Source organism: Ascaphus truei, chromosome 1 (genome assembly GCF_040206685.1).
Source record: "Ascaphus truei isolate aAscTru1 chromosome 1, aAscTru1.hap1, whole genome shotgun sequence".
Lineage (NCBI taxonomy): Eukaryota > Metazoa > Chordata > Amphibia > Anura > Ascaphidae > Ascaphus > Ascaphus truei.
The window spans coordinates 329372778-329389500 of NC_134483.1; the positions used below are offsets into that span (position 1 = coordinate 329372778).

General features: G+C 42.5%; 1 protein-coding gene across 2 annotated transcripts in view; it reads left to right on the forward strand.

Moving 5' to 3' along the window:
* The window catches only part of FRAS1 (Fraser extracellular matrix complex subunit 1), a 431436-nt gene that overhangs the window by 308913 nt on the left and 105800 nt on the right, over positions 1–16723 (forward strand). For both annotated transcript variants that reach the window (XM_075606876.1, XM_075606883.1), the window contains exons 29-31: positions 210–530; positions 8154–8307; positions 9964–10145. In XM_075606876.1, the coding sequence (XP_075462991.1) occupies positions 210–530; positions 8154–8307; positions 9964–10145 (657 nt within the window). The remainder of the gene's footprint in view (positions 1–209; positions 531–8153; positions 8308–9963; positions 10146–16723) is intronic.

Genomic DNA, 16723 nt, shown 5'->3' on the forward strand with positions numbered 1-16723 from the left:
TATGTTCACCAACTTATAAAGAAAATTCCAAAAGTATCCCTTTTGAATTTAGACTTCTCAAATCTCACTTATTGCAGTTCTTCGATAATGACAATTACAATAATAAGGTCTTCATCTTCATAATACAGCTGAAAGGTCCATATATCTTTTCTGTTACTCGGCACACTATGTCTTCTGGTTTTAAACCCGATCTTTTTATTTTGCACCAGGCCACATACGTCCTTAGGAATGAGGATCTTCTGGTTGGCAGAGGAGAGGCAGGAGCTATTACTGGCTCTGTGCTGAACCTACGAGATGATGACAATCCCCAAGATGTTGTAGTGGTTGTTCTGGAGGCTCCAAGGCATGGACAGCTAGTCATTCCTCCAGGGAACTTCCCCATACACGAATTCCGCCTTGACGACATTGCAAATGGGATTCTCCACTACGTTCACGATGGGTCAGAGAGCCAATCGGATGTGGCTCTTTTCCAGGCCAATGATGGATACTACTTCCAAAACGTTCTTTTCCATATCAGGGTTACTAATAAGGTATGTAAGGACATCAACAAAGTAAACCAGTTTTTCAAAAAGGGGAGATGGACAGTTTACATTTTAGATTGTCAATGCTCATTCAATCCATTGGAATTTCAATGACAGATTGATTGCAGATTACAGGGACAACAGATACAATTACAGATGACGTGCTATTGATACAGATGTAGCAAGCCTTAATGTCTCGGAAGCCGTGGCCGAAAAAGCTTAATGCCGTAGCTCCAGGGATAGCGCTGCCGAGACATCGCTCCAAGCTTCCGGATCAGCCCCCGCAGCGATAATTCTCCGCATCTGGGCAGTTCTGCTCCGCGGTTTGCCCCTGTGCCGAAAACAGAAAGTTGTTACATCTGTAGATCTACTTTATGTTGATTTTGAGTAATTTCCCACTGCAGTGCTGGTATGTTTGGGTAGCACTGTAGTGCTTTCTCTGTTGGTATGGGGGGTGGGGGTGGGAGGGGGTAGTACTGCAGTTCTTTCTCTGCTGGTATAAGAGGGTAGCACTGCAGTGATTTCTCTGCTGGTATAAGAGGGTAGCACTGCAGTGCTTTCTGTGCTGGTATGTTGGGTTAGCACTGCAGTGCTTTCTCTGCTGGTATGTTGGGGTAGCACTGCAGTGCTTTCTCTGCTGGTATGTTGGGGTAGCACTGCAGTGCTTTCTCTGCTGGTATGTTGGGGTAGCACTGCTTTCTCTGCTGGTATGTTGGGGTAGCACTGCAATGCTTTCTCTGCTGGTTGGAGGTAGTCAGTGTCGGGTAAATGTTGCACAGCTGCTGCGACTATCTGATGATACAAATCTTCTATCTTTCTTGAGTCTCTGTCCTTTAAGTAGAAGAAGCATTGGAGGATTAGACGTAGATGTCAAATTCAGTACTAACATATTCGTAAGGGTTCCCAAACTTCTTTAGCTTGATTGTTTTCTCAAAAATGTGTGTACTGCCACAGAAATGTTGTTACGAGGTGCAGGTATAGTGTTCTATGAAATCTGCTTTGCTGCATCCAATATCTTTGTTTTCCTATGTTTCTCTTTTTTCAGTAGTTAAACTGAAGAACTGTTTACAGTAAAATGTAATGCAGATTATAGCAGCGTTCAGCTAAGTATATGCTGTGGGTGGCAGACACGCTGCTTTCAACACCTTGTCCTAATTATAGCTTCTGGGAATACGTCAAAGCAAAGCCTCACTACTGAAGAGATGCTTCCTAAACATATTCTGTGTATTGGAGGAAACATTTTATTCCTGTGTGTTTTTTCCAACCCCTGCTGTAGAATTTACAACCAATTCTTCCAATGTTTATTTCTTCTATGCGCTACACATGTAATTGTGACCTGATTGATGGACAGCTAACATTGATTACTGAATCTTGGCAAATCTTTGAGTTCGGAAATATAAACTGTTAGTGGAAAAACTGTATACAAAACATGCAGAGAAATCCCACTGCACATAGCAAATTAAACAAATCACTGATCTACTGGTATAAAGAAGTCTGTATTACCACTGCCATTATACTACTACTTTCATCATCTCTTTTTCTTTCACCATATTAGTTTAGTAGTAGCACCAACCGGATAAGATGATCCGCTGTAATTACTTCAGGATACAGTATGTTATACAGTATGGATACTGGATACAGTATGTATGTATTCTTGTGCTGGATGTTCACTGTGGGGTTTTTCTGAAATGTTTGTTAAGTGCAGTTTGTGTCCTGCAGCGTGCTAGCTCGGGGCACAGAGATACAGTACTGTACATGAAAAATCAATTAATTAAGAGTTACCCACATGCAACTAAGTGCTCTTTACAGGAAAGGCAATTATAATGTGGAAGAGCATTGGTCCAGGAGGAAATCTGATCGGCACTACTGGAAAGTTATAATTGTCAAACAGAGGGTTTTTTTTTTGTTTGCCTTCCTCTGCAGCACTTTAATTATACATCTAATTCAGTATCTCGCCTAATTAAAATGAACAGAGGTTGAACTCGATGGACATGCTGTACAGATGTAACCAGGCTCAATGTTCTCGGTGCTGGGGGAACTCACGGTCAGGATCTTGCAGTTTGCCCGGGCAGTGAGAAAGTCTCCATGGGGACTGGCTTTTACTGGCCCGGAGCTGCTCTATTTTGGTTTTCTTTCCAGGTCTCAGAGAATAGTAAGTCTGACTACATCTGTTCTGTATGTCTTTTTTTCAACCTAATCTACTACCGTACAGTATGCTACTTGACTTACCCATGCCTCGAGCTGGACCCCTCTCCCATTCCCAATAAACACACCATACAACTTTTTGGGAGAAATTAGCGACAACAGCTTCATTTATAACAGATAAATATTTCATATTTATCCCCAACTAGACACCCAGCCAGATTGCTCCACCCACATCTACCAGAGCTTGAGGGATACCCTCAGCATGTGCTCTTCTAGGCATTCAGTACCATAGTCTGAATGCAAAGAGCCCCCATCGGATGGTCACTACCATACCAACCGAGCCTAGTCTGGAGTGGCACCACCTTCCACAAATTCCACCTGGATGGTCACCCCCATTTCGACGTAGCAGCATAGAATGGTACCACCTTCTCCAATTAAAATACTTCTGAGGTCTGCAACCTCCCTCCAGGAGCCAATACTGACTGAGCCCCCTTCCAGAGTAACATTTCTCCTGCCAACAGCAGGGTCATTTAACAAGCCTTAAACTGGCCTTGTGAGCCGCCACTAGCTTCATTGCCTTCTCTAGCACGTCTTGCCATGCTAAAATCAGGATATCATTCCCAATATCCGATAAATTGACCTCATCCTCTCTAAACAGGCCTTTCAGCCCCCCTTCCAAGTCCTCATGCCTGGATCTTTCTACAGCTGCATCGTTCCTGGCCCCACGCTAACGCAACCTCTGAGATACTTCTGACCAAACTATCATCACTTGATTAAATCTGATCACTATCTGCCCTATGTCCCACCGCATGCTCCTCATTAAATCCAGCGATGGGACCGCTGCCAAATCGTTTCTCCCCACATGCAGCAAAACTATATCAGGAGGGGCCCTACCCCTTTCCCCCCGCAATAACTCGGGCAGCATTTGGCCCCAACACATCCCCCTACTGCCCAACCAAAACATCTTGACCAAGTCTATCCATATTCCAAACTGCCTTCCCCCCTGGCCTATGTCAGTTAACATAAAAATCCCCGCACAGCCAGACTTCCAGAGAGGCTTGACATGGACAAAATAAAATAACAAAAATCAACCACTGAACTCTTTTAACAGTTTGTACAGGGTCTAACATAATTCTAAAAATGCACCAATGACTACCTGCCCAACTTTTTAATAACCGCCTCACCTAGGCCTTGTCTAGCTCCTTCAGATTCCGCCCTACTTCTGAAAGAATGGGACTTGATTATCAAGTCCCCAAACCATGGCCCAACTATCCTTACCCCAGCCTTGCCCCCCCCCCCTGTTGGTCCTATTGCACCCTCCCTTTCCCCCACGCCTGGTGAAGACCATCCTGCACTCAATGTACTTACCATGCCCCATTGCCATCCACTGACTCCCTGTATCTGCGTGGAGAAGCGACAACTTCCTCCTCCGCACTCTCTGCCTCCCCCTGCTCACCTCGTTGTCCCCTGATCTCCATCTCTGCTGCTGCCTCTCTGCTCGATGATCCCCCTGGTCAAAATCCCAACCTCACCACCAAACACATGAGCCAGAAGCCACTCCAGACCGTGCTTTCTCCTGCAGCTCCCTTAGGCTAGGTCCATTGTGACCGTGCGCTCGTGTTCGTGCGCGTGACATCACACGCGTTTAGCGGGAGCATTTGTGGCCAGGCTAGATGAGATGGGGAGGCATGTCTGGCAGCGTGTCCGGGGGCGTGGCCGTGACATCATGGAGCTAGTTCGCCATTATTGGGCGAACCGCTCACGTAACCTGGCCATCGCACTATGGAATCAAATGTATCTGATTCCTCGCGCACCGCGCGCACACTCGTGCTGTCACACGCGAGGTCTATGGGCACGATCATTGCCTTAAGGCATTGTGATAGCGGCGCGCGCGCACTCGTCCGTGCATGTATCCCTGCCGCTGACTGCACTGCCGTCATCTCCGCTGGGCTCTCCCACCGTGTCTTTTTCCCTTCTCGCCATGCCGCCATCTCTCAGGATCAGGATACCAGGTACCAGGAAAATGTAACTTCGCTCCAGTAGATCCTAGAAGAGAAAGGAAGCTAGGATCCCTCCTCCTCGACTTAAGTACCCCTTACTTAACCCCTCCCCCTGGCCCGACATCACAGCACCTTAGGGGAGGAGCATCCCTTCTGTACAAGTCATGGGCTCTCTATATTACTCTTGTCATAACACAACATCAGCAGTAATTTCTTCTGTCTATTCTCCTGCTCTTACCATGAAGTTTCTACATTCAAAGTAGTTTCTAAACTCTCGTCAGGACCTCATGTGGGTTGTATTTATGTCCAAAATTTTCTTACTACTGTATGTGTCTTGAGCAATGAATAAATATGTTTATGGCTATTTGCAAGTCTATCGACGTGCCAAGGTACTACTATAAAGAGATGTTGTTTATTTCCTGATAACCTAATTAGAGATGTTGCAATACTGTAATTTGCGAAATTTTAAGCGTTTTTTACCAAATTTGATTCCCTGCAAAACGTTTTGCCAAGCCTCAAAGGGCGAGTAATGTCTCCAAATGAGTTTGGTTCCAGTGGACTATTGGCAGACAGTGAGAGAAACATGGTGTGTATGCCGTATGTATAGTCTCAGCATTTAGCCAATCTAGCGATTTTAGAGAATTTTGAAATTTTGCATATTAAACAAAATTGCAGTGCACATTGATTTCATTCTTGGGACCAACTTCAGTCCTCAAGAGCCAGCAACATGTCAGGTTTTAATGATATCCCTGCTTCAGCACAGGTGACTCAGTCAACGACCTGAGCAGGGATATCCTTAAAACCTGACCTGTTGGTGGCCCTTGAGAACTGGAGTTGGCTACTCCTGGTCTATTCTCTATCATATCTATTCCCTAAATCTTTTAGATTTTTATGACATGTACAATAGTCCATAAGCTCAGGCGTGAAATAGCAATTAAGCAAACATATTACATTAGATACCTTATAATTGTTAATTGGACTTTTAAGATAGCCGCCTTTTGATGACTACATCTTCTTCATCTCTCCATGACTTGATATAAGCTCGGATGCAGTGATTATAGTTGTGTTCTTACTTTCCTCCTTGTGATTTCATTTGCAACCAGACCCATTCTTTAGCTTGTGGCTATAAAATAGGGTCAGAGGTGTGCTCCGGTCAATTTGCTTGACCTGTGACTGACTCTGATCTTCAGTTGACACAAAACTCTAACAATATTGTACTGCAGTCTTTGGTTGTTATTCATTTAGGTGATACGAGCGTGTAAAATATTAAGTATTCATGTAATGACAAATTGCTCATAGAAATACCCTCAGGAGCGTGCAGTGTAGACAATATTTCCCACATCTTTCATTTTATATGTATTTTTTTTAAACCAAGCACTTAGTTGCCATCACATTGAATAAAAGTAAGGTTGATGAGACTACTGCCTTAGAAACAGACTTTGGTTTGGCATGCAGTACGTCTTTTAATTAGCAATTAGGTGGATTACAGCATCAAAGGCAACTACTTGTGTTGGTATGGAATGATTGATGTGTTCTTTTTTTTCTTCTCTTTTCATGATAATTTTTCATTATAATTTGGTAACCTATGGGTACTAATGTTGCACCAGAACCGTGACCTTGCTTTTAATGAATGCTTATTTAAAAACAGTGCATCATCTCCCTCATATTTTTTCTAAGTCAAATTATTTTCTCAGAACCCAATCCCTCCTCACCATATATATTTATGTCAAAAGGCATGTTGCAGGGATTGTGACCTCATGCAGGGGGGAGCAAATTTTTTTTACGTTGAGCCTCCCTTATTAGCTGTGATATTAGTAACCCCCCCCCTTCCTTATGTAATCCAAATCACGTAGGAAAAAAACTATTAATCGGTATACAATAAAAATGTGAATACAGATACGTAAAAATACTTTCAATATTTTTAAAACAGCAAAACATGACACATTTTATATGTTAAAAAAAATCAGTGTAGTAGTATAAGATAACAAACTGCATTTTTTTCTCTCACCCTCTCCTCAACCTCTTGCTCTCCCTCTCGCCCACCCTCCTCATCCTCTCTCCTTCCCTCCTCAACCTCTCTCCTTCCCTCCTCATCCTCTCTCCTATCCTCCTCATCTCTCTCACCCACTCCTCTCTCACTCCTCTCTCTCTCATTCTCTCTCCTCCTCTCTCATCCCCTCTCCTCCTCTCGCCCCTCTCCTCATCTCACCCCTCTCCTCATCTCACCCTCTCCTCCACTCATCACTCTCCCCCTCATCTCCTCCTCTCACCCCCTCCTAATTTCCTCCTCTCACCCCTCTCATCCTCATCTCACCCATCTGCTCATCTCAACCCCTCCTCTTCCTCTCCTCCTCTTCTCACCTCCTCCTTCTCTTCTCTCCCCCTCCTCCTCCTCTCCCCCTCTCCTCCTTCTCTCCCCCTCTCCTCCTGCTCTCCCCCTCGCCTTCTCTCACCCTCCCAACAATGCCTACCTGGCTCCAGTGGGAGGAAGGCCACGGGACTGAGCAGAGCAGTGGCAGAGGAGGATGGCGTCGAGAGAAGTGGACGAAGTGCCACCAGAGTGGAGCAGGGAAGCAGAGGTGATGGACGGCGGGTCCGACCTGGAGTCGGAGAAGACTTCTCCGATGGACCACTGGGGCACGCTCCTCCCCAGCCATCCTTCTCTCCCGCGCTGCTTTGCCTGCACCGTCCAACTCCTCTGGTGGTCCTACGTCCTCTTCTCCTGCTGCCGTCCTCTGCCACCACTCCTGCGCGCCTCCATGCCCTCCTTAAAATATCTTGCGCACCCCTGACCTAATGTATCCAAAAAACGACAAAAAGCCCCAGTGCTACATCCAACACGACAAATTATATAGTTCACTACTTATCTTTTTATCTTCTTTTAAGTGAGGGTCATTTAGTTAAATTGTGCCAAGTACCAAGAAATTATATTTGCCTCTACCTCCCATTTCCATGTAAGTAATGGTACACACCACTTTTTTATAAACATAATACAGTCATTTCAAAAATGCCAAACCTCTGTGTAAAAAGAAACTACATGGGCACACATAGTATCATTTTAGAAACTGTTATGTATCCACTAGGTACCTTCTACGTTTATGTATTTAACGCTGCTAGATTATTGTGTTGGCACTTTGTGCAATGAAAAGGTTGGAGTTCTATTGATTTCTGTGTTCTTCTCGTTTAAAAAGCACTTTGCTGTTCAAATAATTGAATGTTAGAACGTGATCACTGATTGTACAACTCAGGGCTTAAAGATGTCTGTACCCAAACCAGGGATTGACACAAGAGATATATTATTCCAATATATGAATTAACATTGTCTGCATAACCCAGGATTTGGAGACTTAACATTGAAAGAAGCCTACATTTTTATCTTAAGCCTTTGTGTACCCAAAGATTTGAAGGAAGTTGCTCCTAGCAACTACAGTACAGTAATACAGCATCTCTTTTGCAGCCACTAACACTGCCTTCCTTCTCCAAACAGAAAAGCGGAGGGCTGCAGCTGGTTTTAAACTCTGCTGTTTGGGTGCCAGAGGGAGGGATGCTTCAAATATCGAGCAGACTCTTGCAGGCTAGGGCTTTTGGTGCCACTGACTCTGAGATCATCTACACAATGACAAGTGATCACCCAAGATTTGGTAAGCTTGCATATGATGAATACAGCAATGCATGTTGAATCTTGATTAAAAAGAAAAAACTGGTCAATAAAGGCAAGTCGCAAACTTACCAGGAGTCCTGTGGGGGCAGCTACTGTATCATGGATTTTAATGACAACTCTCTGAACTTCTCCATCATGTTATTTTGAATTTCCTTTCATATAGCTCTGACGTTGCACATACAGATGTGGCGCCTGATATTCTAAACTTGCAGGCGTCATGGTGCGATTTAACGAACGGGAAGTTTAACCTGTTAGTCAAAATGTACAGTATTTCTTTACAACATTATTAACCAGGAAAATTAATTGCGAGGTACCTGTAGTTTTCAAGTATGTCACGCGATACAAAGAAATGGAGTCGCCGGTTAGCATTTGGGGACTTTTTACGTGATCGTGTTTAAAATAACGGGCGCTACATCTGTATATAGTTGAGAAAGGGGGTTGCCTGCCTTTAACGTTAATTTTCTTTCCGATTTCTTACTCATCCAGAGACATGCGTATTGCACATTTGGAAAACTGCTCATAGGTGTCTCATAGTAACATATTAGGGACATAGGTTAACATTGCTTGAATTGTCAGATTTCAACAGCTAGTAAGCTTTTTCAAACTTTGATATAATGCAAGTGCTCTTAGTTAGCTATATGTGTGTTAGTACAGTACGTTCATTGTTGCATGGTTTATTTCCAACGTGTATTTGTCAAATTCATAGTCATGAGCATCCGTCTCCAGTCAAAAGAGCCTACAGAATGCAAGGAATGTACAAGGGTTCTGAAAAGAGCCCTCAGTACTAACTGAACACTTTTCTGTTTTTATTTTTCACACACTACATGCTTATATTAAAGCACCTGTTTAAAAATGATATTCCATTTTCAAGCAAATCAGCAGCATTTCCAGAGGTGTAAAACACTGGCAAAAACTATTGATAAAGGGCAAAAATGTGTTTATTAAGAATGGGCACGTTTGCAGGTTCTATCCAAAATCCAAGCAAAATCCAAGACTGATCCTGGGATCTGTTTTTATTTTGTTGTATTATATTTAATTCCCTGTTCTTTTAGAACAGTAAGGGCTAGTAAGGGCAGTTAAAATGTGGAATTCATAACCCATGGAGACTGTGATGGCAGATACAATAGATATCTTAAAAAAAAGGTTGGATATATTTTTTAGAAAGGGAATGTATACAAGGATTTAACAAATAAGTAAACATGGGAAGGATGTTGATCCAGGGAGTAATCTGATTGCCAATATTTGGAGTCAGGAAGGAATTTATTTTTCCCTTTATGAGATACCATTAGATTATATTTCACTGACGTTTTTTGTTTGCCTTCCTCTGGATCAATAAACTTTAAGTACAAATATAGGACTGGTTCTACAGACTGAGCACACTTGTGATAAGTACTGTATAGTATATTCCAGTGATCAGTCTAGTTGAGCATGGTTCTTTTGTAAAATATAGGATAAAGTATCTGTCATTCAAATTTAGTATAGGTTATACTTGATGGACGTATGTCGTTTTTCAACCTCATCTACTATATGTAAATATGTAACCAAAACACGAAAAAAATGAGAACGTGCACACCAGTTCATGTGTCCACCCTTAGTGTTCATACTTAAATTGTGTCTCTTCTCTGTTACCCATCAGGTGAAGTCGTTCTCCTGGTTCCCATGCCGGCTGATGAACCTGCAGACAGGTGGCAACGATTACCTGATGGAAGACTGGTCACACCAGCCTCCTCTTTTACACAGCAGGATATTAATGATGGCCTTGTGTGGTACAGGCATGCAGGATCCCAGTCACAGGGGAGAGACTCATTTAGCTTTCAGGTACCATGCTTTGCATCGCATCAATTGGACAGTAACTAGTTGACAGCACCTTAAAGGCTTAACGTGACTACCCTTCGGTTTTACCCCACCTAAGAAAGGCAGACAACACTCTTTTTGTGGTAAAAATAAAGTCACAGCTTTATTTCTTTAACAACATTGAAAATAAACTGTCAGCCGGCCCGCTAGTCCATATATGCAGATGACCCCATGTGTCCTGCAAGTAGTATGGTGGGAGACCGATTGGTCTCACACCGGTCACTTGAGAATGCTCCACTCTCAGTCCCCCCTTTTGGCAGCCTGGGCCTAACCGCACAAGTTAGATCCCAACTTCCTAAGACTGTGGCAGCGTCGACTTGACTACATAAATCGGCGCCTCCAGCCTGCCCAATCTCTTCTGGGGACTTAATCTCTTTTTTTCTTAGCATTTCCCGGCACCCTTAAACTGGCTGGCATGACAGTTCCGCCTAAGCTGTGACGTTGGACCTGGTGACAAATTTAGAGAAAGGGTTAGACATGACATAATGCATTTTTATGGGATAGGATGGTGACAAATTAGAGAGTTAGTAGCTTTGAATCGGGAGCAGGGAATTTAAATGCTAAGCCCCACCCCTTTTCTTTGTATACTAAATATCTATCGGCTCTCCCCCATTGGTGCACGAGCCAAAATCTTAATAACCTCGAGGGGAGGGGGATAATCACCAAAACAAAACCTAGTGAGGCACTGCACCCTTATGGTAGCAACGGCCTTTGACTCTTCTTTCTTATGGTATAGTTTGGAGAGACTTACAGTTAGGTCCGGAAATAATTGGACACTGGCACAATTTTCATAATTTTGGCTCTGTACGCAAACCCAATTGATTTGAAATGAAACAACCGAGATGCAATAGAAGTACAGACTTTCAGCTTTAATTCAAGGGGTTGAACAAAAATATCGTATGAAACGTTTAGCAATTGCAACCATTTTCATACACAGTCCCCTTATTTCAGGCGCTCAAATGTAATTGGACAAATTAACACAATCATAAATAAAATGTTCATTTTTAATACTTTGTCGAGAATCCTTTGCAGGCAATGACTGCTTGAAGTCTGGAACGCATGGACATCACCAAACGCTGGGTTTCCTCCTTTGTGATGCTTTGCTAGGCCTTTACTGTAGCTGTCTACAGTTGTTGTTTGTTCGTGGGTCTTTGATAATGTGTATTTTATAGGGGGTACTCCATATTCATTAATAATGTCAAGTTGTATTGTAATAATCATATAGCCATTCTGTTGTTCACCTTTGCCCCACATATGCCCATATATGTTGGCTAAGTGCCTAGTATGTGTTCAGGTGGCAGTTCCTGTAAAAGCAGGAAGTCTGGACACATACAGTACACAATGTGACATTATACATTTATAATTAAAATAACAAAACCTGTAAAGAAAAAAGATTATTAAAAAGTTCAAAGTTCATATGTTGAGGCCTGGAATTTTGGCTGTGTCTCTAGGCTTTTCCACTTTGGATACGGTGTAGATTGAAGCAACTGTGGGTGGTGCTGGGATAAGTTTCATATGCGTAACGTGGATCCAAAAAGAGACTTCTGACATTTTATTTGCTGTAATGGTGATGAGTAGTACTTTTAATAGTAGTAGTAGCGCCTTTTCATCTGGGATGAAGAACGTTCTTGCGTAGTAAATGCTTGACCATTAACCCATCTCTCGTAGGTGCACTTTCAACTTTGACATGTGCCTAAAGAGACTCAAAAATATATTAGTTGCATACAATACTTACTAATTGTTTTATTAAACAGTCACTGTGGTCTTGACTTTGCTACAATCTAAATTCATTAAAATTGGTGCCTCAGCTATTACCAAACCAAAAGAAAAAAATGGCTAAAATAATTCTGTATAGAACTCCAAACTAATTACTTGTAATATAATTTCTTTGAAAAGTGCCGAGCACATTGCCAACCTTAAAAGGCACTCAGCATTATTCTTAAAAAAAAAATAATAATAATAATTTCAGATTTCGTTCATCCCGGGCACTATGCCATCTAACCTCAGGGCATAGACAACTATATGATAAACAGCAATAGCACCCCTCCTTTGTTCACATCATTTTTTATATGTGAACAATATTACAGAAAGGATAACAGCATTCAAAAAGTACGGTGCCTTAAGTTTTGTCTTCAGCAAGTGAAATGCATGCTCGATCGGGTTGAGATCAGGTGATTGACTCTGCCATTGAAGAATATTCCACTTCTTTGCCTTAAAAAACTCCTGGGTTGCTTTCGCAGTACGTTTTGGGTCATTGTCCATCTGTAAAGTGAAGCGCCGTACAATCAACTTCGCTGAATTTGGCTGAATCTGAGCAAACAATATATCCCTATACACTTCAGAATTTATCCGGCTGCTTATGTCTTCTGTCACATCATCAATAAACACTAGTGACCCAATGCCATTGTAAGCCATGCATGCCCATGCCATCACACTACCTCCACCGTGTTTTACAGATGATGTGGTATGCTTCGGATCATGAGCCGTTCCAAGCCTTCTCCATACTTTTTTCTTCCCATCATTCTGGTACAGGTTAATCTTAGTTTCATCTGTCCAAAGAATGCTGTTCCAGAACTGGGCTGTCTTTTTTAGATATTGTTTGGCATAGTCAAATCTGGCCTTTCTATTCTTGAGGCTTATGAATGGTTTGCACCTTGTGGTGAACCCTCTGTATATGCTCTCGTGAAGTCTTCTCTTTTTTTTTGCAGCCTAAGGATGCCCTGTTTCACTTGCATTGAGAGCTCCTTTGACTGCATGTTGTGGGTTCACAGCAACAGCTTCCAAATGCGAATGCCACATCTGGCATTAACTCCAGACCTTTTACCTGCTTAATTGATGATGAAATAATGAAGGAATAGCCCACCTGTCCATGAAACAACTTTTGAGTCAATTGTCAAATTACTTTTGGTCCCTTGAAAAAGAGGGGGCTACATATTAAAGAGATGTAATACCTAAACCCTTCCTCCAATTTGGATGTGAATACCCTCAAATTAAAGCTGATAGGCTGCACTTTAAGCCCATATTCATTATTTAACTGTAACTTGAATTTATTTTGTTACACAGCCGAAATAACAAAACTTGTATCAGTGTCCAATTATTTCCGGACCTAGTAACTGTAGGACTGTTCCAGTTGCAGTTCCTGTCCTCTGTATTCTGTAAATATTAACTACTTGCTACATCATCTCGCTTTGATGTGCCTCGGGTCCCAAAGATAGCATGACGTATGTTGTGTTATAACTTTTATTGTTACAGAGTTTCTGTTGGATCAGTGTAGAATGCAGGATTAATATTAGAACACATCGTGCTTGAATGGACAACGACGTATTCCCATTTTCACCTCCCATCTGAAGCTTACTATATTACTCTGTCGTTTGAATTGATGGAATTACAAATACTCTGACATAGTAATAAATACGCAAAGTGACAATTCCTATATAACATTATCTTTCAGTCCCTGAGTGACACAATTTTAAAATAATTTTCAAAGCTTTTTTTTAATAAACCAATTTGTTCCCATTTTATACCTGTTATCTGACGTGACATGGACTTAGAAGTGAGTGCAACAAGGTCAAATAAGTCTGAGTTATGACCACTGAGTTATGCCATAAGGCGCCTTATGGTCCATTCAAGTCAATGCACCGTAAAGTGCCTTATGGCTTACCTTTAATCCTTAGAGCTCAAGGAGTATCTAAGTGGTAAAAAATCATGCTTCTGGAATCTGTGATCCTGGTTTGTACAATAATTGCCAGTTAACCTTGTGACCTTGGGCAAATCACTTTATCTACTTGTGCCTCATGCACAAAAAAGTAGATGGTACATTCAGTGGAGAAAGAGAATGGTTGTGTCGGCAAAATGACACGTACAGTACTGTGTGGACTGTTCGTGCTATATATAAAAGAAAAAGATAGGGTTTGGGAGTTTTACATTTAGGGAGCTCAGTTAGACCATAAAAATGAGTGTAAAGGGGATCAATTTAACTATACATGAACTCTCAATCGCCCATATGTAGGATGTATTCATAGATCAGATGGCAATCAATTCTTTAAAGAGGTTCTTCTCAGGGCAGAAAGAAGGGGGTATTTGATAAACCGTGCTTTATCTGCTTGGCTGATTTCTCCTTTCAGGAGATAAGAGCAGAGAATAAGTGTTAGATGCATCTGGTTGTTACAGGAATTTGAGCATGCAGAGTGCACCCCAGTCATTATCACAAGGACCTCTTGATGATTGCTCTGGCGCTATCTATCAGTGCATGTGATTAAAGTCATTTTCAAAGTAACTCAGAAGATAACTCAGAAAGATAAGGAGTGACCTGGGAATGCTTAATGCAAATGTAAGCAAATCTTTTTAACACTCTACTAAATTACTGTTATCCTGTCTCCTAATGAACTCACTGTCAAGCGTTCTCAGAGGAACATTTTTGTTATAGCTAAGAATATATAGTCAACTTGTGTGGTAGTGAACCATATATTATCGGTGCAAAACATAATAGGAGTATTCAGTTGTGGTTGCAGACAAAGGTATTTGGTACATATGTTAACCATTATTTGTACATTTAACGTCACATGTAACAGAACACATTTTGCCAATGCTGGGAGTGCTCATTTGCTTGTCATTACCCAGAATCCCTGGCTGCAGTGGATGCACTGTATGCTGAGTGATTATAGGGAAAAGCAGGGTTCTGGACCTATCTGACTTGAATGTGCTCATACGTGTTATTTTGTTTGGTTTTTATAGCCAAGGCTATAGGAATATTTATATTCTTTGCTGCTTGTCATCTTATCTGTCAGAGTAGCATACTGTACAACTCATTTCTCTGCAGTTCACATCTAACAGGTTGCCATCTCTGCTCAGATCTATTCCTGGTACTTTCCTTCTGCATTTTCTTTATGTGCATTGATGACTCTCGGAGAGGAGCTCGCTGTCTTGCTCTTTGCTTTGACATTTCAGACATAAGATTATTGCGTTAGGGATGTGTGTAACTCAGGAGAAGATGATAACATGATAAATCTGATTCTCTATTCAATATGCATTGCAAGAATCCCCAGTGTTATTGCTCTTGGGCTCTTTGTATCCGTATTTTAATATTTATTGTTATTTTGTAATGTGCATTTTGTATACTGAAGCAAATGCAACCCTAAGGCCGCGTCCATGTTTAGTGCGTGCGGGCTGAGGCGCGCTTCCACTCGGCACTGAGCCCCTACAGCCGCAATGAGAGCAGCTTTAGTAGGGGCTCGCCTACGCTTCCGCGCGCTTGCGGAAGCGTAGGTCTTAGGGAAATTTTACATTTCCCCGCTTGCCGGCGCGCAGGGCCTGTCACGTGAGCGGTTCGCCCAATGAGGGCGAACCAGCTCCGTGACGTCACTGGCCCGCCCGCCGACACGTCCCTGGACGGTGCGCTGTCTAAGGCCAGGAAAGCACCCGCTTTCCCTGAGCCTCAGCGCGCCTCCGCACGCCAGCAGGAACCCTGGCCGAGGCCTAATGCTTCGGCTAGTTTTGCTGCCCGACGAGTTCTGAAGGCAATATATTATTTTACAGATGCACCGTGCCTGGGTAAGCAATCTGACTTTAACACAAGGCCCATACTGTGAAGTCATCTTTCCCACTGTTCTTTGAGGGGATGTGAAAGCCATTTGTTTACCCACGACCACCAACAGGATTTGCGGGGACCAGTACAGAGTACTGGCCTGCAGGTTGTTGAGTGGAGATTGGGGTGCTGAAAGTAGTTCAATGGGAGAGGAGGGCGGAGTACTAGTGGTAGTTCTAGTGGTGGGGACAGCATGCAGCACATGGCCCTGTAAGCAGGTGGAGGGGCGCATGGTAACTTCCACTTGGGACCCAACTTCCGGTCTAGGCCCAGCCTGACCCCCCCCAGAGCTGCCGGGCAAGGCACACTGCCCCCCTCCTTCTGTCAGACACCCTGTGTTTACCGTTCAAGAAACCTACAAATATAAGATAAACAGTAGGGCTACAGCATAAAGGCAGAAAGTTCTGAATTATTGTAGACAATGTAACTGGTTGGTTACAAAGTAGTGAAAATGAAATTAAACCCTAACTAAACAGCGCTTAACCTGTGATGTGTATTTACACGTGCAACAAATACTATAATATCGTGCAAAAATTTTAAACAACAAAATGTGAAAAACCAATTGTGTTAACAAAAGGACGGAGCTGCCAAAGGCTTCCCACAATGCAAGATACCTCCAACCTGCATACAATAGTATGGTGAAGAAAAAAGGATACCTGGCGCTCAAAATTACACTGTGTCCATAGGAAACAAAACAGTCTCTTGAAAATCCCCCAGAGAGTCCAAATCATGAAGTTGATGTCGGAAGGTTTTCTTCACTGCTGCAACGTCCCAATCTACCTGGAATTGATAGAAAAGCACACCATTGCGCAGTATTCCTGGTCTTAATAGCTTCCCTTTACACAATATAGGTCCCAATGTAGACTATGCCTACTTACAGAGTAGAATCGGATACACATGTATATCCTATCAGGTGCATCAGAATGTATAAAGTAACCGTTGCATGGTGTATTTAAAC